At 36.5% G+C, this 23,395-nt stretch overlaps 1 protein-coding gene across 5 annotated transcripts in view; it reads left to right on the forward strand.

Annotated features, from left to right (window-relative positions):
- The window catches only part of SEC63 (SEC63 homolog, protein translocation regulator), a 75,557-nt gene that overhangs the window by 35,974 nt on the left and 16,188 nt on the right, over window positions 1-23,395 (forward strand). For all 5 annotated transcript variants that reach the window (XM_036316180.1, XM_036316177.1, XM_036316179.1 and 2 more), the window contains 9 exons: window positions 3,284-3,378; window positions 3,479-3,611; window positions 7,995-8,087; window positions 8,866-9,020; window positions 10,723-10,870; window positions 14,662-14,744; window positions 17,323-17,382; window positions 17,578-17,751; window positions 21,336-21,491. In XM_036316180.1, the coding sequence (XP_036172073.1) occupies window positions 3,284-3,378; window positions 3,479-3,611; window positions 7,995-8,087; window positions 8,866-9,020; window positions 10,723-10,870; window positions 14,662-14,744; window positions 17,323-17,382; window positions 17,578-17,751; window positions 21,336-21,491 (1,097 nt within the window). The remainder of the gene's footprint in view (window positions 1-3,283; window positions 3,379-3,478; window positions 3,612-7,994; window positions 8,088-8,865; window positions 9,021-10,722; window positions 10,871-14,661; window positions 14,745-17,322; window positions 17,383-17,577; window positions 17,752-21,335; window positions 21,492-23,395) is intronic.

Consider the following 23,395-nt stretch of genomic DNA (forward strand, 5'->3'; position numbering starts at 1 on the left):
TGATCTATTGCTATTATTTCCATCTACTCAGCTATATATGTATTTTTTTCTCAGAAATTTTATGTTTAAGCTTCATGTGGACTAATTTTATAATACCAGCTAACATTTTTTGAGTATTTGTTATGTGCCAGGCGTGCATTAACTCATTTAGTATTTGCTATGCCCCTGTTAGTGTGTGCTGTTTGTAAGCACATTTTATAGATGCGAAAACTGAACTCAAGGATGCATAGTAGGTGACAGAGCCAGTATCAAACCCAGGCAGTTTGGTTCCTGAGCCATAAACCAGTACATTATCCTGTATTAATTGTAATAAAATAAGTAGAGGTCTTGGGTGTGTTGAAAGAAAACTGTCAGGATATTTCATTCTCAGAGTCTTACTTTAAAATCCTATATAATAAAGGACTAATATGCAAATCGACCGACCAGTGGAACGACCGGTTGCTGTGTTGTGCACTGACCACCGGGGGGTAGACGCTCAATGCAGGAGCTGCCCTCTGGTGGTCAGTGCCATCCACAAGGGGAGTTTCACTCTGTTAGAAGCCAGTCTCATGGCTGGCGAGTGCAGTGGCGGTGGCGGGAGCCTCTCCCGCCTCCGTGGCAGCACTTAAGGATGTCCGACTGGCGGCTTAGGCCCACTCCGGGACTGTGAGAGGGCACAGGCTGGGCTGAGGGATCGTCTCAGGGCCCCTCCCCCCGCACAGATTTTGTGCACCGGGCCTCTAGTTTCTTAAAAAAAAAGATACCATCCTAAATACTTTCCGTGAGCTCATAAAGCTAATATTGTAAATTTTATCCCTGTAATATAGTATTGTCTTTCACAATCACTGCTATGCAGAAATCATAGACATCCCGCTTCCTCTTTTAAAAGTTTTAAATTGTGCCTCACTGGAAAATGCATTTTTTTGTTTCAAAACTTAAGTGGACTTTTCTGTATTTTGGATTTGCCATTTTACTATCTTTCTTGATAATCAGAAAGAGACTCCTCAGGATCATGTGACTGTGTGATTATATTCCTGAGGAATGAGCATATCTTTTATTTCTGAGGAGCAAGTGAACATTACTCTCCCTTATTAACACATGCCACTCTTCCTTATGCTGGCTTGAAATATTAATATAGAACTATTTCCTTATGTCGATGTTTCATGTTTTTATTTGTTTTAATTTTTTTTGCATCAGTAATCTTTTTTCTGTTTCATTTCGGAGGGTGGTATTTAGACTTATACAATTGGTCTGTTAAAAAAGCATTATTTAGCTGGTGGGTTTGGTTATATATCTTTTGTTACTTTATCATTGGCACCACTTATATGGCCATCTTAGGAACAATTTCATGAAAACATTTGGAGGTAGTAAGGGTAATAGTTCACATATTACTGTGTTTATTGTGTGTCAGGCTCATGTGAAGAAACTAGGGTCCAAAGAGGTAAAGACTATTATTTAGGTCAGTGGTCAGCAAACTCATTAGTCAACAGAGCCAAATATCAACAGTACAACGATTGAAATTTCTTTTGAGAGCCAAATTTTTTAAACTTAAACTATATAGGTAGGTACATTGTTATTAACTTAATTAGGGTACTCCTAAGGCTTAGGAAGAGCCACACTCGAGGGGCCAAAGAGCCGCATGTGGCTCGAGAGTCGCAGTTTGCCGACCACTGATCTAGGTCATTTAGCTAGGAAGTAAAACTCTAGGTCAGGGGTGGGCAACATTTTTGTGAATGCGTGCCAAAACCAGCAGAATCTCTGACTCAAAATTCTTCTGCGTGCCAACCCTAATTTTTTGAGAACATGTTACGCCTACTTGATATCTCTTAAGGTGTACGTATGTGGAGAACCTTGAAGAAATAATAAAATTCATTTGAGCGACAAAAACACAGTATATGATGATGAAAAATACATTTATTTTTTAATGTATACATGTACACTGATAGTCCGACAGATAACTTTATGATTCCGTTTGATATTATCAGTGGGACTTTTGCTGCTGCATCACTGATGACAGAGATTTTACATCAGGTTTATATTTCGTGACCTTCAGAGATATGCATGAGCTACTACTTTCATCCATCAGGCTACTCCTATTACGAGACTTAACAAAATTCATCACTGAGAACAAAGATTCACAAGCATATGTGGATGAACACATGGAGAGTAACTCTGTTGCAAAGTTTTTTAAACATAAAAAATTTTCTCGAATGACATTCCAAGTCCTCAATAGCTAGTTTTCGACACTATTGAAATTGCTCTTCCCCTCTCTCGTCAATCCATGTCTATGGTCTTTAAGATAACTTGTTATGTAAAATTATTTATTTATCTAAGATGCACCTTCACTGAATTTATCTGAAAAATAAAAAAGTCGATATTAAGAAAAAAATTGTAAATGGAAGATTATAAGAGAGGGTTTCGCGTGCCAGCAAAAGTTACTGGTGTGCCATGTTTGGCACGGATGCCAGGGGTTGCCCACCCCTGCTCTAGAGTTTTAGGCACTTAACCTCTGTGTTGTCCTGCTTTTTGTGAACAGATTGTATTTTCTGCTGTAAGGTGAGATTGATAACTCTAGTGCCAGTCATGAAAGAGCTTGTATAGGCTTACAAAAGTAATGCTAATATTCGGGTAGGGCAAAAATAGGTTTATAATTGTATGGAAAATACAGTAATTAATAAATAATAATAAAACTGAATAAACTCTGTGTTCCACCCACTCACAACAGTAAACCTACTTTCACCCCACCCTGTATGAGGCTGCAAATCATGTGTTTTTCAAGGAACACTATTCTCCCAAACCCTCCAGAGTTCTATAATAAAAGTTTCTGTAAATGACAGTATATTTTGGTTTATTGAAGGCTCTGAGAAGTCATAAAGCAAAGAAACATGTAGCTCTTTTTAACTCATTATTTCCCATATTTAACTCTGGCCCCCTTTTTTCACATAACATTTCTTAATATCACATGGAATATTTAATGCTCTATAGAAAGTTTCTGTGGAACACATGGTTAGGTCTAGAAACAGACATTATTTGAAGTGATTTTAATGCATCTAGTTGCTTTGGGGTCCTTAATTTGATTTATATTTCTATTCACTTGCGATAGGTAACATTGTGCATGTTTTAAAACGTGAGGCTTTTTTATGGAATAAATTAATACTTGTTAGTAGTGGAGTTCACATGGCTTTTAAGCATTGTGTATGGTTGGAAAATTGCCTCACCCTAGGATTAATGAAGTATCATAGCAGGGAAATTAATAAGTGAGCAAATATATGTATTTACCTTCATATGTCTTTTGTTTCCTTAGGTCTTATCATGGTTTTGGCTGGAGCCTCTGAATTTGATCCTCAGTATAATAAAGATGCCACAAGCAGACCAACAGATAATATTCTCATACCTCAGGTTAGTCCTATCTCCTACATTCCTTGATAAGCATTTACATATTAAAGTTAATGCTTTTTTTTAGATGTGTATTTTTGAATAATTATTTTATTTACTCTAGCTAATCAGAGAAATTGGCAGCATTAATTTAAAGAAGAATGAACCTCCACTTACATGTCCATATAGCCTGAAGGCGAGAGTTCTTTTACTGTGTCATCTTGCTAGAATGAAAATTCCTGAGACCCTTGAAGAAGGTATTTATGATATGTGGATTTAATTAGACTTCATGGTGCACTGTTTTAGTCACTGTTATTTTTTGCTCAATCAAATAATTGCTCAAGGGCTTTTTAAAAAGAAATCGACATGGTACATAATTACTTCACAAATACTTTGAAGGTCTAAGTAAGTCAGATGTTAGAGCAAATGTTAAAATGTGAAAGTGAGAATATATGAGAAATGTTTAGTCAGTTGCAGGTTATGTAATAATTCCTAATGACTTTTAAAAAAAGGATTTTGTAAGGTTTTGCAGGGAGGGGATGAGAAAACATTGATTTCACAATAAATATCTCAACTCCATTGCTCCACCCACCACTCTCTAGGAGTGGTTACCAAAGAATGGTTAATCTCTAGTTAAAGCTTCATAAATACTTGAAGCCATCTATTCTACTTAAAAGAAAGGCAGTAGATTGAGACAGTGGTGTTTCCAGGGCTGTCATAAACTCGAGTGTTGTTCTTCTTCACTTGTATCATTTCTTTTTTTTTTTTTTAATATATTTTTTATTGATTAAGATATTACATATGTGTCCTTGTCCCCACGTTACCCTCTACCCCCTCCCCCCCCCCCCCCCCGCTCATGCCCTCACCCCCCCGTTGTCCATGTCCATTGATTAGGCCTATATGCTTGCATATAAGTCCTTTGGTTGATCTTTCCCCCTTACCCCCACCCTCCCCTACCATCCCTCCAAGTCCCGACAGTCCAATCAATGCCTCTCCGTCTCTGGATCAGTCCTTGTTCATCAGTTTATGTTGTTCATTATATTCCACAAATGAGTGAGATCATGTGGTATTTATCCGCTCTCCAGTTCCATCCATGATGTGGCAAATGGTAAGAGTTCCTTTTTCTTCTTCCTCTTCTTAAAGAATACCTTTCAGCATTTCATATAATGCTGGTTTGGTGGTGATGAACTCCTTTAGCTTTTTCTTATCCGTGAAGCTCTTTATCTGACCTTCTATTCTGAATGATAGCTTTGCTGGATAAAGTAATCTTGGTTGCAGGTTCTTGCTATTCATCACTTTGAATATTTCTTGCCACTCTCTTCTGGCCTGCATGGTTTCTGTTGAGAAATCAGCTGACAGTCGTATGGGTACTCCCTTGTAGGTAACTTACTGTCTTTCTCTTGCTGCTTTTAAGATTCTCTCTTTATCTTTTGCTCTTGGCATTTTAATTATGATGTGTCTTGGTGTGGTCCTCTTTGGATTCCTTTTGTTTGGGGTTCTCTGCGCTTCCTGGACTTGTAAGTCCATTTCTTTCACCAGGTAGGGGAAGTTTTCTGTCATTATTTCTTCAAAAAGGTTTTCAATATCTTGCTCTCTCTCTCCTTCTGGTACCCCTATAATTCTGATGTTGGTACGCTTGAAGTTGTCCCAGAGGTTCCTTACACTATCTTCATATTTTTGGAATCTCTTTTCTTTTTTCTTTTTCGGTTGGGTATTTTTTGTTTCTTTGTATTTCAAATCTTTGACTTGATTCTTGGGATCCTCTTTTCTGCTGCTGGATCTCTGTAAATTATTCTTTATTTCAGTCAGTGTATGCTTAATTTCTAGTTGGCCCTTTTTCATGTCCTCCATGGTCTCACTATACTTATTGAGAGATTCATTAAATTTATCGGCGGTTTCCATAAAATTCTTGAAAAACCTTATAAACGTGGCCTTGAACTCTATATCCAATCGTTTGCTTTCCTCCATTTCTGCCATTTGTGACCTGTTTCTTTGTCTCCGCATTTTGGCAGCTTCCCTGTGTTGATAGAGTGGCCCTGCACGCCAGGTGTCCTGTAGGGCCCAGTAGCTCAGCCTCCCCAGTTACCTGGGGTGGACACTCTTGGTGCACTCTTGGTGCCTTGGTTGTTGTAGAATCACTGGGAGGAATTGACCTCCAGGCCAATTGGCTGTGAGAATCAGCTGTGTCTAAAGTGGGAGAACTTCTGTGCTGAAGACACCCTTCTGGGGCAAGACTTGCTTCAGTGGGGCTTTGGTGCTCACTGAGTCTGCTCCCTGAGTGTGTCCCTTATGGATCTGAGGAGTTGCAATCTGGATGGTCCCCCTCTGACCACTGGGTACAGTGGCTCCTGGATCTAAGGAGGTGCTAATTCAGCCTCTGCCTGAGGCCACACAGCAGGAGCCACGAAGAGGCTCAGCTGTGAAGCAATGCAAGCCGCTGTGGGGCCTTGGGCCTTCTCTTGGAAGTTCCGGGTCTGCCTGGCTCGGCTGCAGTTAGGTACATTCACATGCAAAAGCCTCTGCCGCAGCCTGGGTGGGGCGGGGTCTCAGGGAATCAAAGGGCGGATCAAGGAGCTATGGCTGATTCTCCGCCCGGAGTCGCGCGTCTCAGTGACCCGTTAATTGCTGCAAGCACCTCTGAGGGAAAGCCGCCTTCAAGTTCGCCCGCTGCCGGACAGACCAGCTTCTCCCCGTATGAGTCCTGGGTCCCCAGAGACTTCCGGAACCGGAGTTCAGAGCAGTCGGGAGCTTGTGATTCAAAAAGACAGCCGCGTCCTCAGGTGCCACCCCCTTTACTCGCGCGCGCATGCCGGCCGTACCTCTGCACTTGTACCTCCGCACTTCACCTCTGCAGCTCCTCTGGCTCTCAGCGTGCTTTTCTTTCCTTCTAGTTGTAGAATTTACTCTCAGCCAGCCTTCCTGTTGTTCTGGATGATGTTTGCTCTGTCCTTTGCGGTAATTTTCAATTGTTGTGTGAGGCGACAATTTCCCGGTGTTTACCTAAGTCGCCATCTTAGTTTCTCCCACTTGTATCATTTCAATTGAAGTTTTTTGTTGTTTTTATTTTTAAATATTTTTTTTTATTGCCCTAACCGGTTTGGCTCAGTGGATAGAGCATCAGCCTTCGGACTCAAGGGTCCCAGGTTCGATGCTGGTCAAGGGCATGTACCTTGGTTGCGGGCACATCCCCAGTAGGGAGTGTGCAGGAGGCAGCTGATCGATGTTTCTCTCTCATTGATGTTTCTAACTCTCTATCCCTCTCCCTTCCTCTCTGTAAAAATCAATAAAATATATTAAAAAATATATATTTTTTATTGATGTCAGAGTGAGAGGGACAGGGAGAGAGGGGGAGGGAGGAAGGGAGGGGGGAGAGAGAGAGAGAGAGAGAGAGAGAGAGAGAGAGAGAGAGAGAGACACAGACAGACATCGAGAAACAACCATGATGAGAGAGAATCGTGGATTGGCTGCCTCCTGCACGACCCACACTGGGGATCGAGCCTACAACCCGGGCATTTGCCCTTGACTGGAATTGAACCTGGGACCCTTCAGTCCGCAGGCTGATGCTCTATCCACTGAGCCACACAAGGGCTCAATTGAAGTTATAAAAGAAAGTTATTCTTAGGGAATAAATGTTCTTTTTGATTGATCCTTTTAAGTCAGTAATGCAATCAAATGCCTCTGAAAACAAGGCCAGTTGATGCTCAGTGATTGGTGATAGGATAGTTTGCTTATGATGGCATGAGAGAGCACTATTTAAGCATTGTTATTAGAGTTGCAAGTTAAATAATAATTCTGTTTCTAATATTTTGTACAGATACCAACCATCTCCATTGTTACCAAATACCTAAGAAGTAGGGAACAAAATTTTTTTAGATTGAGTATTAATCCAATGGATGATCTTAATGGTTAACTATTATATGCAGTACTAGACGCCCAGTGCATGAAATTCATGCATAGTAGGGTCCCTAGGCCTGGCCGGCAATCAGGGCCAATCTGTGGGGCAACCGGTGGGATGATTGGGGCCCCCGCTTGCACATGTCTTGGCTGTCTTGGTGCTGCCCCCTTGCTGGCCCCGCCCCCCACCGTTGCTGCTGGTTGGGGCCTGCAGGCTGGGGGTAGCTCCTGTGTTGAGTGTCTGCCCCCTGATGGTCAGTGCACATCATAGTGACCAGTCATTCCGCTGGTCATCCTGCCATTCAGTCTATTTGCATATTAGGCTTTTATTATATAGGATAAATGAAAGCATCTCCCCCTCATTTCTCCTCTTCCTCTCTGTGCATTTATTCTCAATCTTAGCCTTTGGATTTATCCATAATTCTACTCATAGAAGAAGGAAATTCTTAAAGTTCTTAAATATAGTAAGATTAAGCTAAAGATTAATTGGGTAGGGAGTCGATTGATAAAGCCTAATACCATAATATTAAAATTTGGTCTTTGAAACATCTAATCTGAGTTTGGGTTTTCTGACTGATTGTGATGATATATTGAGTAGATACTATTAGGTTCAACCTGTAAAATTCTGAGGTCATGGGAAATATTTGTAGGATACCTTAAATTTGTATTAGTCTTGGACTATAGGTGATAAAGATGTTTTAATTATAAAGATAGAATGATTTGTCAGGTTTTTCATTGTTTTGCAGATCAGCAATTTATGCTGAAAAAATGCCCTGCCCTACTTCAAGAAATGGTTAATGTAATCTGCCAACTAATAATAATGGCTCGGAGCCGTGAAGGTGAGGAGGAGATGTAATTAATTATGTTGTACTTTTTCTTGCAAGCATATGTAGATTACTCTTCATAGTTTTAAGATTTATGGGTACTTCCCGTAATTCTGTCTATAAATTGAATCAGCTTTCTCACATTTATTTATGATTTTTCTTATTTTTTTCCTTATATTTTCCACCATGTAAGTGTTTATCACAACTTATGTTTTAATTTTATTTTTTTCATGTTTTATTATTATTTGAAAGATTTAAAATATCCTTTTCTTCTGATTTTGTTAGAGTTTGGTTATTCTGTATTTTAACAATGAGTTTAAAATAATTCTTTAAGTGATGTAATGATGATTCCTCTGATATGTAGTGCTTTTTTTGCATGAGGAAAAAAAGAATGAGGGAGTTTGTGGTCTGTAATGGAAAGGGGGAGAGAGGCCCTTAAGAAAGGAGGCAGTGGTTGTTGTTTGTTAATATGGATGATGTCAGTTATTGGCATGCTGTGAGTATATTCTTGATAGTGATAATTTCTGATAACTTGCTGTTTTTGGAGGTAATGCGAAGAATTTTTCTATTAAATCAATGGTTGTTGCTGGATAATATGCATTTAACCAAGTGTGTGTGTGTGTGTGTGTGTGTGTGTGGTATTTTATCCAATAACTTTTAAAGGAAAATCAACAATAAGATTTTAAAATTTGAGGGGTTAGGGATAGTGAATCTTAGTTTGTCATGCATTGTGTACTCCTCAACATGTAGAAAGTCCAGCTCTGTCTTTTCTTTTCTTCCTATTCTTTCTAAGAAAGGGAGTTTCGTGCTCCAACTTTGGCATCCCTAGAAAACTGCATGAAGCTTTCTCAGATGGCGGTGCAAGGCCTTCAGCAGTTCAAGTCTCCCCTTCTGCAACTCCCTCACATTGAAGAGGACAATCTTAGAAGGGTTTCTAATCATAAAAAGGTAATTCTTTGCTACTTTAAAATTGGTTTTAAGCAGTTTGTCATGTCACTTAAAGATAACATGAATGAAAGTTTTCTAGAAATTGTTACTATGAATTACTTAGATTTAAAATATCTTAAACATTCTGAAACTCCCTCAAGTGGTTCTGTCAGGTAGCTGTTTAATATCTTACTACTGTAAGTGATTTTAGTACGGGGTCAGTGCATTTTTAGCAGTTAACACTTTGTTCTTTATATTATGTTACTAAAATTAAATGCACTAAGTAAAAATGCACTGTATACTTTGCAATAATTTTATTTGTGGGTTAAATGTTGGGCAGTGGTTTATTAGTTTAGAGTGAACAGAATAAGTGTTCAAAATAAGTAGATTAGCCCTAATCAGTTTGGCTCAGTGGATAGTGTCGGTCTGCGGACTGAAAGGTCCCAGGTTCGATTCCAGTTAAGGGCATGTACCTTGGTTGTGAGCACATCCCCAGTGGGAAGTGTACAGGAGGCAGCTGATCGATGTTTCTCTCTCATCAATGTTTCTAACTCTCTCTCCCTCTCCCTTCCTCTCTGTAAAAAAAAAATCAATAAAATATATTAAAAATAAGTAGATCAAATAAAGATAATGCTTTAAAAATATACATATATATATTTTAAATACTTTTTTAAATTGATTTCAGAAAGGAAGGGAGAGGGAGAGATAGAAACATCAATGATGAGAGAGAAGCATTGATTGGCTGCCTACTGCACACCCCCTACTGGGTATTCAGGCCGCAACCTGGGTATGTGCCCTGACTATGAACTCCTGGTTCATAAGTCAGTATTCAATCACTGAGCCACACCGGCTGGGCAAGATAATTCTTATTTAGAAAACACGGTTTATAGTAAAGACATGATAATGAATCTTAAGATAAATGAAAAACTTGAGGAAACACAAGGAAATACTGAACAAAATCGTAATTTTGTAGATTTTAAACATTACTTTGTATGCATTAGACAAAGTAGGCAGAAGATGTACATTAGATTGATAGTATATTAAGGTAAAACTAATGTATATTAGAAATTTGCATTAGAGTTCTCCTTTCAAGTAATTGTGTTATTATGCTTATAAGTTCGATCACATTTTAGGTTACAATTGAAGATTTAAGAATCCAAAAGCAGGCATTTCACATACCTTGTGATCTAATCCATGTCTGTGAAAATAAAAATTAGTGACTAGCACTAAACACCTGAAAATTAAAGAACACTCCTAAGTATCCATTTAGATAAGATACATATTACTGTAATAACAAATAGCTATATTTAGACAATAAAAAAATGAGAATATTCCATAGGATACAGCTGTACTTGGAGATAAAGTCATATTCTTAGCATTAAAATTGAATAAAGGTCAGAAAACTGAGCACTGAAATGACAGTAGGTCTTGCATGGGTCAAGATTCTATATGAATACTAATTTTTCCCTATAACTTTTATTTTTTCTAATTAAAAAATATAACTCTGTATTAACTCTATAATAAATAAATACTAAATTTAAATTTCCTTGGAGAAAAAGGCCATGAAATGCTATAAAGCTGCTATTTGCTGCTTTGAAATATATATAATCTTAACATTTTTCTACAAGTTCTTGGATTGTGTTTTAGTAAACATGCTAATAGTTTTCTTTTATGAAATGTTTTATGACTTTAGGATTTATTTTCTTTTATTTTTTAAATTCAGTACAAAATTAAGACTATTCAGGATTTGGTGAGTTTAAAAGAAACAGATCGTCAATATCTATTGCACTTCCTAGAAGATGAAAAATATGAAGAGGTTATGGCTGTGCTTGGGAGTTTCCCACATATAACTATGGACATAAAATCACAAGGTAAGTGGGAGGTTTCCTTGTGGAATATTGCTTCCCTTTTGATAGAATGGTTCTTGTTTGCTTGACTCAGAATGCTCCAAGCACTTCATTTAATAACATAACTTGTAATTAGACTTACAGAATCTAATTACCTATTTACCTGTCAGATTTACTGTGATGGAAAATGATGTACACTTAATAGTTTTGAGAGCACAGAGTCCTACTTTTATTATCCTCGTGATGGGAATGAAAGAGTTCCAGATGTAATGAAAGAAACTTAAAATGTATCCATTAGTGTGAAAAACATTGCTTAGTTCAAACATTAATTAAAAACTCCAGCTTATTTATGTTCATGAAACCTTGAAAATTATCATAGTCTGTGCTACATTGCACGTGTTTTTCTTGACTTACCTCTGTGTGTGCTTGGAGTGAAAAAAATAGAGATTGTTTATTTCACCTTCATAATTGCCCTGTTTGTTCCCATTTCAATAGCTGAATAATATCGTGAAATGACCAAATTAGAGATTATCTGCTTCATTCCTTCATTCTGGCATTGTTCTGAGCTTTGACATTTATTAAGCTACTATTGTGCTAACATTCTTGTGGGACCAAGAATACAAACATGCATCAGGAATGGTTTCAGTCTTTAAAGGGCTTATAGTCTAACTAGAGGCCCAGTGCACAAAATTAATGCACTGGTAGGGTCCCTAGTAGCTACCGGCTGCCGGCTGGGTACTTCCTCCCTTCCCCCGGCTGGCCCCGGATGAACTCCCAGTCAAGGGGACAATTTGCATACTATGCTTTTATTATATAGGATTGGGGATATAGGTCATAAACAAGGATTAAAATAAGGAATCTTGGGCTAAGTGTTAAGTGAATGGCACAGACATTGTGCATTTATTCACTCAACAAATATTGAATGACACTACTACTTCTGAGTGCTGGGGAAGCAGTGGTATGACAAAGATTCTGCCTTACTGAGTTTACATTCTAATTGGAATCAAGATAGAAGGCTCTCAAAGATTGGGTGTTTGAGAAAGGAAGCTAAATTGCAATCTGGTTTCAATTTGGCTGGTGTATAGGATACATGTAGTGAAGACTGGTGCTGCTTTGATGGGGTTGGGGTGTTAGGATTTCCTTGTAGGCCCATGAGTTTTCAAACATTAAACATACAAAGCTTCATTCAGGACCATAATAATTTAATTAGAAGCTATTAATACATCTAGTTTGAGACTGAAGAGATACTCTTTGATAATAATCAAGGGTTGTAAAAAGTACATGCTGCTTTAAAAAAATGAATGTTGGAGAGATTATTTTTTCATCTTCACTCAAGGATATTTTTCCATTGATTTTTAGAGTGAAAGGGAGAGAGGAGTGGGAGAGAGAGAAACATTGATGTGAGAGCGAGACATGATTGGTTGCCTTCCACATCCACCCTGACCCAGCCCGGGGGTAGAGCCTGCAACTGAGGTACATGCCCTTAACCAGGAATCAAACCCGTGACCCTTTATTTCATGGGCCAATGGGAGAGATTCTTTATTAGATGTGTAAGGTAAGATTATTCTGTCTTACTGCAGAACGTTATGATGTGTTTCTTTCCATAGTATTTTGTATAGATGATTTATATTTTTACTATGCTATCCAAATGTATAATATGAGTAGTGTAGTTACTGGAGAGAGAGTAGAATTATAGAAGCAGAAAGGGGCATCTGCATGATCCAGTGTTGGAGATGGTGGATCCCTTTTCCCACATTGCTGGAGGATATATAGAGTAAGCTCTTCTTCACTTTAAAGCAGTGGTTCTCAACCTTCCTAATGCCACGACCCTTTAATACAGTTCCTCATGTTCTGGTGACCCCAACCATAAAATTATTTTCGTTGCTACTTCATAACTGTAATTTTGCTACTGTTATGATTTGTAAATATGTGATATGCAGGATGTATTTTCATTGTTACAAATTGAACATAATTAAAGCATAGTGATTAATCACAAAGACAATATGTAATTATATATGTGTTTTCCAATGATCTTGGGCAACCCCTGTGAAAGGGTCGTTTGACCCCCAAAGGGGTCGCGACCCACAGGTTGAGAACTGCTGCTTTAAAGTGTCAGAAGGCAGGTAAACACTGTTAGAGCTGTTGATTCATGTGCAGTGCTCATGTACATACAGCTTTGCAATCTTGATGAATATGTAGCCCAGATTTTGTTTGAGGTAATGGAGACTTCCAGAAGAAACGATATTGTACCTTTTTTTGATGCCCAGCCATTGCACTTCACAGCCAGTAATTTAGATAGTAATTATAGGTTGTTGGAGGCCTTCTTTTCCAACTGGTGGTGTGTCAGTGCAGACTAGAACAGAGTATGCTCATCTAAAGCTGTGTAAAATACACATGACAAATTTAGAAAAACCTGGAGGCAGAAATGCATAGTGAAGAAAACATTTATAGGTAAAATCTGTAGAAAAAAAAAAAGAATACATTTGAATGCAGGATCATGTTTGGTAAGTTATATTAATTTTACTGTTAGTTTATTTTAATGTTATTTTAATATTAAAATTTATTTCATTATTAGACTTTTGGGGCTGTGTGTGGCAAACATGGTTTTAAGAAATTAATTGCAGACCGCTGGTATGCTCAGTGGTTGAGCATTGACCTATGAACAGGAGGTCATGGTTCAATTCCCAGTTAGGGCACATGCTTGGTTGTGGGCTCGATCCCCAGTGTGGGGTGTGCAGGAGGCAGCTGATGTATGATTCTCTCTCACCATTGATGTTTCTATCTCTCCCTCCCTCTCCCTTCCTCTCTGAAATCAATAAAAAAAATAAATAAAATTAATTGCAAAAACATTGCAAAATATAGTTTTAAATATCTTGAAGTTCTTCCCTTAAAAATTAATCCTTTTTTATGTGGCTTACTAGAGGCCCGGTGCATGATATTCATACACAGGGTGGGGGGGGGTGGGGGGGCACGGGCGTGTCTCTCAGCCCAGCCTGCACCCTGTCCAATCTGGGATCCCTCTCACAATCCAGGACTGCTGGCTCCCAACTGCTCGCCTGCCTGCTTGCCTGATTGCCCCTAACCACTTCTGCCTGCCAGCCTAATCACCCCCTAACCATTCCCCTGCCAGCCTGATTGACGCCTAACTGCTCCCCTGCCAGCCTGGTCGCCCCCAACTGCCCTCTCCTGCTGGCCTGATTGCCCATAACTGCCCTTCCCTGCCGGCCATCTTGTGGTGGCCATCTTTGACCACATGGGGGTGGCCATCTTGTGTGTTGGAGTGATGGTCAATTTGCATATTGCTCTTTTATTAGATAGAATAATACTAGTTTTAGTTTATTCTGATAGGCAGCACTGATCATACAGGTAAAATCTTTTGACTGTAAGGTTTGCACAATTCAATGGAATAACATAACCCTATTTTTAATATCACTGTGAGAGAAAGCTACGGTATGGTAGCCCTCACATTATACTTTGTTTAAAAAAAGCAGCCTGGGTTTGAAACGTGGTAGTGCCAGTTTAGCCATTATGTGACCTTAGGCATTTTACTTTATTTCTGAACCTTAGTTTCCTGTTTAAAGTAGAAGTAACAGTAATCCTCCATAGAGCTAGTTCAAGGGTTTAAATGAGCACATTGCTGAAGGCATCTATTGGAGGGCCTTATACAAAGTAGGCAATCACATTATTTTTTTAAGTTTAAAATATAACATATTTGAAATACTGAAGTATCAACTTCATTTGGGTAGGTTAAGTTTTATTGTTTGCATTGACATAAAGCTTAATTTTTAACTCAAATTTTTTCTTTCATCTTACAGTATTGGATGATGAAGACAGCAACAACATCACAGTAGGATCCCTAGTTACAGTATTGGTTAAATTGACAAGGCAAACAATGGCAGTAAGTAGTCTATTTGTATTTTTATGCTTTAAGTTATGTGTTATGTAACCAATGTCACCCTAATAAATATAATAAAAGGGGAAAAAAAGTTATGTATTAAGGTTTTTATATTTAATTTCTCATTTTAAGCTATATATTCTCAGATTAAAACTATTGAATAGCAAAATCTAATTTTGCAAGTTATGTTAGCTGTTTTGAAATTTTAAATTAACTCTCATAGTTTTTCATATGAGTTTTCACACAAGAAAACTTTGGAAAATAAATTAATTTTTCATGTGATGGTTTAATTTCTTATATAAAACATTATAATAACAGTAATGTGGGTATAATTCTTAAATTTTTAAGTGCTATACAGAGTTTACTATTGATTATTGTTGAGAATTTCATCACCTATTCTTTTTCAGTCCATTCTTTAGAGCAGCGATCACCAACCTTTTGGACCTCACGGACCACCAGTAGTCCACGGACCACCAGTTGGCGACCGCTGCTTTAGAGAATTTTTTATTTAAAAAATTTAAAAATTATAATGAAAATACCCAATTTTAATGTGAAAAATTCATGCTGTTTGAGAAAAAATTTGGCACTGCAAAAAGTAAAGGAAGAAGTGAATATTACTTAAAATCCTACCCTTCTGATATTATCAGTTTTGAACCTCGCCCCTTTAGATATCCTAATGCATGACTATCCATAAAGTTAAATTCTTTTTTTATAATCCTCACCTGAGGATATTTTTTCCATTGATTTTGAGAGAGAGAGAGAGAGAGAGAGAGAGAGAGAGAGAGAGATAGACAGAAACAGTAATGTGAGAGAGAAACATCAATTGGTTGCCTCCTGCAGGCACCCTGATCAGGGCCAGAGATCAAACCTGCAACCCAGGTACATGCCCTTGACTGGGAATTTAACCTGCTGCCCTTGGTGGTTAGGCCAATGCTCTAACCACTGAGAACACTGGCCAGGGCTTAAATGATGTTTTTTTCACAGATCCCTTCTCTCACTTCTCTCAGGAAACCCCTTGTCCATCTCCAATGACTAGAATTTAGTCTTGTGTATATCCTTTCATATGTTTCTTCATTGGTTCTATTTGTATTTACTACCTGGATCTTTACAGTGCATATATGTATATATATATATATACTGGTATTTTTCTCATTCTTCTTTATTAAATGTGATCATATTAATATGTTTCCTGCATCTTGTGTTTCTCAGTTTCTATTACATTTATGTTACTTCCCAAGTTATAACTTTAGTTGTAATTTGTTTTTAATAGACTATAGTATTTCAACTCAGTTTATTCAACTAATGGTAGATTTTAGCCTGTTCTGCTCTGAGATCTGTGAGCATCTGTAGGAAACATTTGCTGCACTTAAACTCTATGTCTAAAACCTCTGGTAGGAGAATCATCTTTTGTAGTAGGCTATATCAAATCAAAATATGTTGATTTTATAGTAGCAAGTGGTAAGGAAGCATTTGTGTTACAGATTCTGGATGAGAGGTGCCTTCTGGGAGAAGAGGAAACTAAGTTAGTGATCAGGATTGGTTTTAGAATCCAAATTTATATTACCTACATACTTTGGAGTTCCCAGCCTGAGAAATGAACAAGATATCGGCCTTGGGCTGTTGGTACCTGGAATAACTGGTAGAAGGAAAACAAAACTGCTTTGGAGGAAGGGAAAGAATCAACTATTTATTCAGTTTTTGTGTGAACTGTACCTCAGAGTAATTAAGAATTAAAACCCAGTAATAAATGAAGAAATGAACCAGAGATGATAGAATTAGATAAGAAGTTGGCAAATCTTTCTGTAAAGGTCCAATTAATAAGTATTTTTTGTGATATAGCCCATGTAGTCTCTGTAGCAACTACTGAACTCACAAATGGGCATTGTGTTCCAATAAACTGTTTAAAAAGCAGACCCCTAAATTAGGCAAACAGTTTAGAGCCTAACAATTGTCATTGTTTTTACTTGTTAGCTTTAATAATTTCAAGGAATTTATGAAACACAACCCACATCACTTGTCATCTTCTCGTGTAGATTCTTACTGGAATTTAAATGCTAAATGTACTGATTCTAAATGGATTGTATGGTGGATGGATGTCTTTAGGGTATGTGGATTTTCATGGTGTTCCACTTCTTAGTTATAGACCCAATGAGCAATATCACTGACAATAAAGAATAAACTAATATTAGTCTCATGAAGTTTTCATGTTGGAAAATATTGTAATATATTCAAATTTTCATAACATTAAAATAGTCATGTCTAATTACTATTAGAATAAAAGTGAAAATTTAAACTAAAATATTTTTGAGTTTATAATGAGTGTACATATCTTAAGTCATTGCATTTATAAATTTCAGTACAGTGTACTTTTCAAAAAATATTCAGGACAGATGTGAGATATTTCAGAAGGTAATGTCTGAAGTATCATTTAGTGATTGCTAATTTTCCTGTTCTCTCCCTCCCTCCACCCCGATTGTCACCAATTTAAAAACTTACTGGTGATATATTTGAAAGATTGTTTTGCTTACCTGAAGGATGAGTGCAGGTTGATGGATTATACTTTCCTTCTTGCTTCCTCTAGGAAGTATTTGAAAAGGAGCAGTCCATCTGTGCCGCAGAGGAACAGCCAGCAGAAGATGTGGTAAAAACTTGAGTTTTCTTACAGTTCTTTCCTGGTGATAGGAATGCTTTCTTTAGTTTTCTGATTGATTTACATTTCTGTGGAAGAATCATTCAGTTTATGAAAACGTTTACTTTAGCCATTCCCACTTAAAAATTACCCTGACTCCCAAATGAAACTATTGCTATAATTTCTGAGTGTGTATGTGATTTACAGCAAGGCGATACTAACAAGAACAGGACAAAAGGAGGATGGCAACAGAAGAGTAAAGGACCCAAGAAAACCACTAAATCAAAAAAAAAGAAAACTGTAAAAAAAAAACCTATACCTATTCCCTTATCACAATCAAAGCAACAGAAACAAAAGCAAGCAAATGGAGTCATTGGGAATGTAAGTTAATTATTTTTATTATATAATTATCTTTATTGAGGTATAACATATACTAAAATGTTCAAATCTTATGTGTGCAGCTCCTGAAATTTTACATATGTATGTACTCATGATACCCAGATCAAGATATAAAACCTTACCACCATCCTAGAAAGCTCCCTTGTGCCCATTTTCAATCAATGACCCTTCCACCCACCTTTGTACTCTCCCCTCTATTCTATTATTACCATAGATGAGTTTTGCCTGTTCTTAAACTTCATGTAAGTGGACTTATGTTTGGTTGCTTTGATTTAACATCATATTTGTGATACTCATTTGTATTATATATAGCAGTAGTTCATTCTTGTGTGTGTGTGTGTGTTATTCCATTGCATGGATATACTACAATTTCTTCTGTAGTTGGTGGACATGTGGATTGTTTCTAGTTTTTGCCTCTTATGAATAAAGGTGCTATGCTTATTCTTGTACATTTCATTTTGTGGACATTTATTTTTCTTGGATAGGTACCTAGCAGTGGAATTACTGGGTCATAAAATTGGTGTGTGTTTTAACTCATTGAAAGAATCTGTCTTCCAAAGTTGTACCGTTTTATGCTCCTGCCAGCAAATAATGAGTCCATTTGTTCCACATCCTCACCAGTATTTGGTTTTACCAATCTTTTTTTATTTTTATTTTTTTATTTTAACCACCTGTGGTAGATCTGTTATAGTATCCCTGTGTGTGGTTTTTATTTGTATTTGCCAGATTAATGATATAGAGCACCTGTTCATATGCTTACTGATAATTTTGGATATCCTCTTTTTCTATTGGGTTGTTTGTCTTCTTATGGAATTGTAGGATTCCTTTATATATTCTAGATATTAGTCCTTTTTTACTCTTCATGGTAGCTTTTGGTGGTTCTTAATTTTAATGAAGTCTATTTCATCAGTCTTTTATGATTAGTTCTTTTGTGTCCTGGTTAAGACATTTCTGCCTATCCCAAGAACATGAAGATATTTTTGTTCTCTTTTAGAAGTATTATTATTTTACTTGTTATATTTAGCACTGTGATACATCTTGAATTAATTTTTGTGAGTAGTGTGAGATAGGGATTATAGACCAGTTATTCTAGCATCATCTGTTAAAAGGATCATCCTTTCTTGTCTGAATTGCAATGGTGATTTGTTTTAAAACAAATGGTTATAACAGTGTATGTGCAGATGTGTTTATGGATTCTTAAATCATTTCATTGGTTATTTGTCTATTCTTGTGCCAGTGCCACACTATCAATTAATTAATTATGGTGGTTTTATGTTAAATCTTGAAATATGGTAGTGTAAGTCCTCAAACTCTTCACTTCTTCAAAATGTTCTTGACTACCATATTTAGATCCTTTGCATTTCCAGCTAAATCAATTTTCACCCAAAAAAAAAAAATTGTTTTAGCTGGAAATGCAAAGGATCTAAATATGGTAGTCAAGAACATTTTGAAGAAGTGAAGAGTTTGAGGACTTACACTACCATATTTCAAGACTTAACATAAAACCACCATAATTAATTAATTGATAGTGTGGCATTGGCATAGAACAGTCATAGAGAACATGGCCCTGCCAGCACCTGGATTTCAGACTTCTAACCCCCAGAACTGTAAGACAATAAACTTCTGCTGGTTTAAGCTACCAAAAAAAATAATAATAAAAAATCATTCTGCAATATTTAATTGTTGATGTATAGAAATACAGTTATTTTCTAAATACTGACCTTATATCAAAGAGTCTTGATGAATTGACAGTAATTCTCACCATTTGTAGATGTTTTTAAAAAGATTTTCTATGTATACAATTATGCCATCTGGAAATAACAGTTTAGCTTTTTTTTCTTTTTAAATCTGTATGCTCTTCCTTTTTCTGTTAACATACTGGCTAGAACTTTCAGTGTAATGTTGATTAGAAGTGAAGATGGTTATCCATGTCTTATTGATCTCGGGGAGAAAGCAAACATTATTTCATATTAAGTGTGATGTTAGCTCTAAAGTTTTTGTAGACATCCTTTATCATTTTAAGAAAGTGTTCCCCTCTCTTTCCATGCTGAGAATTTTTATGAACAGATACTGATTTGTATTAAAAGTTTTTTAAACTCCATCTAATGAGACAATTTTTTTGATTTTTTTCCTTTCTGTTAATATGGTGAATTATATTGATGTGTTAAAAATTTTTAAACCATCATTGCATTACTGGAACAAATCTCATTTGTCATAACATAGTATCCTTTTTTTATATTTATCTGGATTTGATAATATTTGTTTAGGATTTCTAAATCTGTTTTTATGAAAAAATATTGGTTTATCATTCTCCTTTCTTGTAATATCCTTCACATGTTTTGTATTGGGTTTACCTCATTAAACAAATTAGGAAGTAGTTTATCTTTCTTTTTCCTGGAAGAGTATATGTAAGATTGGATTTGTTTCTTTCTTATTTGGAAGAATTATCTAGAGAAGCCATCTGGGTTTAGTTATAGAGTTCTTATTCTCAAAATATTCTACTTTTTTCTTATATCAATTTTCAAAATTGTGTTTTTCAAGGAATTTGTCCATTTCTTCTTGATTTATCAACTTTATTGACATAAAGCTAATAATAATGTCCTTAATTTTTAATGTCTTTTGGATATGTAGTTATGTCTCTTATTCCTAATGTTGGTAATTTGTATTTTTTATCTGTTTTCCCTTTGGTCAGTTAGTCTTGCCTAATAATGCCTATCAATTTTATTTATTTACTATTATTTTAAAGAGAACTTTGGTTTTCTTTCTGAAAAATACAAAATTATCTCTGTGATATATTGCCAACTCTCATTTATCTATATTTGAATTATTCATGTTATGGATTATCCAAGGAAATTTTTTTGTCTTTCTTTTTAAAAAAACCTTTTATTATTGAAAGTATTACATATATCCCCTATAGTTTCCCATTGACCCCTTCTAGCATGCCCCCGCTTCCCACTTACCAATTTTATTAATATTTCCAAAGAACTAACTTAGTTTTGTTTGGGTTTCCCTTCTGTATATCTGCTTCCTCTTTAATTGATTTCTGATCTGTTTTATTTCTACTTTTTTTGCGTTGAATTTTGCTGTTCTTTTTTTTTTTTACTTCTTGAAATAGACTAGTAAGTATTTTGTTTAGGATATTAGCTTTCCTTACCGCATTATACTCTATCAGTTATAGAAGATAATATTGAACTATTTAAACAGTACTTTTCTATAAACTTTCTATTTTCCCTCTTCAAATAAATATATTGCATAATGTATGTTTTTGAAGTATGAGCCATCTTAGCCATTGTGGTAGTATACTTTGCAAATAGGAATAAAATATTTTTATTTTACAAAGTATAAAAAATGAATAAAATGTCTAACAATAGACAGATAAGCCAAATGTTAAAGCCTTTCAGCCTGACTCCCACATATTTATAAGTAAGAATGTTTATAATTCTCTAAAATTCTACAGAAGTAGTGAAATTGTGATTTGAGCTATATTAAATAAGTGACATTCAGGGACTCGGAGTCATATAGTCATTGAGACACTCAGGACCTTTGTGCTTGCTTTTTCCTTTTAGGAAGCTGCAGTAAAGGAAGATGAAGAAGAAGTTTCTGACAAAGGCAGTGACTCTGAAGAAGAAGAAAATAGAGACTCCCAGAGTGAAAAAGAGGATGGTAGTGACAGAGACTCCGATAGAGAGCAAGATGAAAAACAAAACAAAGATGATGAAGCAGTAAGACTTAGGGATTTAAATAATTGGAATTATAACTCTAATGATAATTTTGGTTATTGTTATTGTTTATTTGCTTGTTTCTTTGCTTGTCAGTTTGTTTCCAGTATATTTTATAACCCTGTATTGTTTTTTAGGAATATATTTGAGGAATAGTGGTCAGAATTATAAAGAAAATAGTTTCTAACAAGGATTGGAAATGCTAATTTTCTTGCTATTTTTCAAAATGTTTTTATTGATTTCAGAGAGAGGGATAGATAAAAACATCTTGGCTGCCTCCTGCACACCCTCTACGGGGGATTGAGCTTGCAACCCAGGCATGTGCCCTGACCGGGAATAGAACCAGTGACCTTCTGTGGGACAATGCTCAAACAAGTGAGCAACACCAGCTGGCTAATTTTCTTTTCTTTTTTTTTTTTTTTAAATATATTTTATTGATTTTTTATAGAGAGGAAGGGAGAGAGATAGAGAGTTAGAAACATCGATGAGAGAGAAACATCAATCAGCTGCCTCCTGCACATCTCCTACTGGGGATGTGCCCGCAACCTAGGTACATGCCCTTGACCGGAATCGAACCTGGGACCCTTCAGTCCGCAGGCCGACGCTCTATCCACTGAGCCAAACCGGTTTCGGCTGGCTAATTTTCTTAAAGTTTGGATTGCTAAGTAGATTAGGATCCGGGTCTGAGGTGACGTCAGTTCAATCTCTTAAAGCAGTTTTCAGTTCTAGAGATGTCTGGAAGTATGAGTAAAGAAAAGTGGGTTATGAAATAGGTATCAGTTTACTGGGAAGAGTCTCTCAGAAGTTCAATGTAATGGTTAGGGTAAAGAAACATTACTGTTAACTCTAATGTCAAGAGGTTGGTTAAGGGAAATGCTAACATTTATAGAAAGCCACCTTATTTCAAGAGGTATATTGGACATTAAGGAAAGAGGAGTTTCTTAATAAGATTGTGAAGTTATAGAGAATAGAAAAAAAATCTCATGGCATGGCATTAAGTTTCACATGATTTATGGGAGGACAATAGAAAAGAATATTTGGTGGACAAATAATGGTCATTACAAATTCCCAGTAAATGATCTCTAATTGATCAACTGTTTTCTTTATGTTTGTGTTGTTCTTTTTGACTGAGCCATTTATCTAAAATAAGTGGTTTAGGAGAGAAAAAGAGATAAAGGGCAAGGATGAAAGTAAAGGAAATAATGTACTGCTTTTGGGAGTGGTGGGAAAACAAATAACGATGATTTTTTTAAAAAAATATATTTTTATCGATTTCAGAGAAAGAGAGAGAGAGAGAGAGAGAGAGAGAGAGAGAGAGAGAGAGAGACACAGAGACATTAATGATGAGAGAACCATTGATCGGCTGCCTCCTGCATGCCCCCCGCTGGTGACCAAGCCCTCAACCCAAGCATGTGCCCTGACTGGGAATCAAACCATGATCCCTAGTTCATAGGTCAACACTCAACCACTGAGCCACGAAGGCTGGGCCATACTTTGGGAATTAAACTGATAGTCAGAAAATTAAAACCTATCAAATTATCCCCAGCCTTGCTTTGAGAAAGAGTTTACGTATTCCTTTCTGAGTCTATTAGGGTTAGAAGAGTAGATTCTTAGGATTCAAGTCTCTTCAGATGACCAAAAATGCATTCATTCAATTGACAAAAATTATACAAATAACGAATAATTATCCATTATCTGTCATATTCCAAGCACTGCATTAGATGACAGGAGGGCAAAGCCAAATGTGAAACAGTTTCTGCCCTTGAATGATAGTAGGGTAGTGGGCAAGGCGGTAAACAAAACATTAGAGTACAAAAGAAATTATGCACATTTAGAGCAGGGTGCAGTTATAGCACCAAGGAGAGAGCAGAGGGAAATTGGTGGAATTTAGGGACTTATACTTCAGG

Source organism: Myotis myotis, unplaced genomic scaffold (genome assembly GCF_014108235.1).
Source record: "Myotis myotis isolate mMyoMyo1 unplaced genomic scaffold, mMyoMyo1.p scaffold_m19_p_7, whole genome shotgun sequence".
Lineage (NCBI taxonomy): Eukaryota > Metazoa > Chordata > Mammalia > Chiroptera > Vespertilionidae > Myotis > Myotis myotis.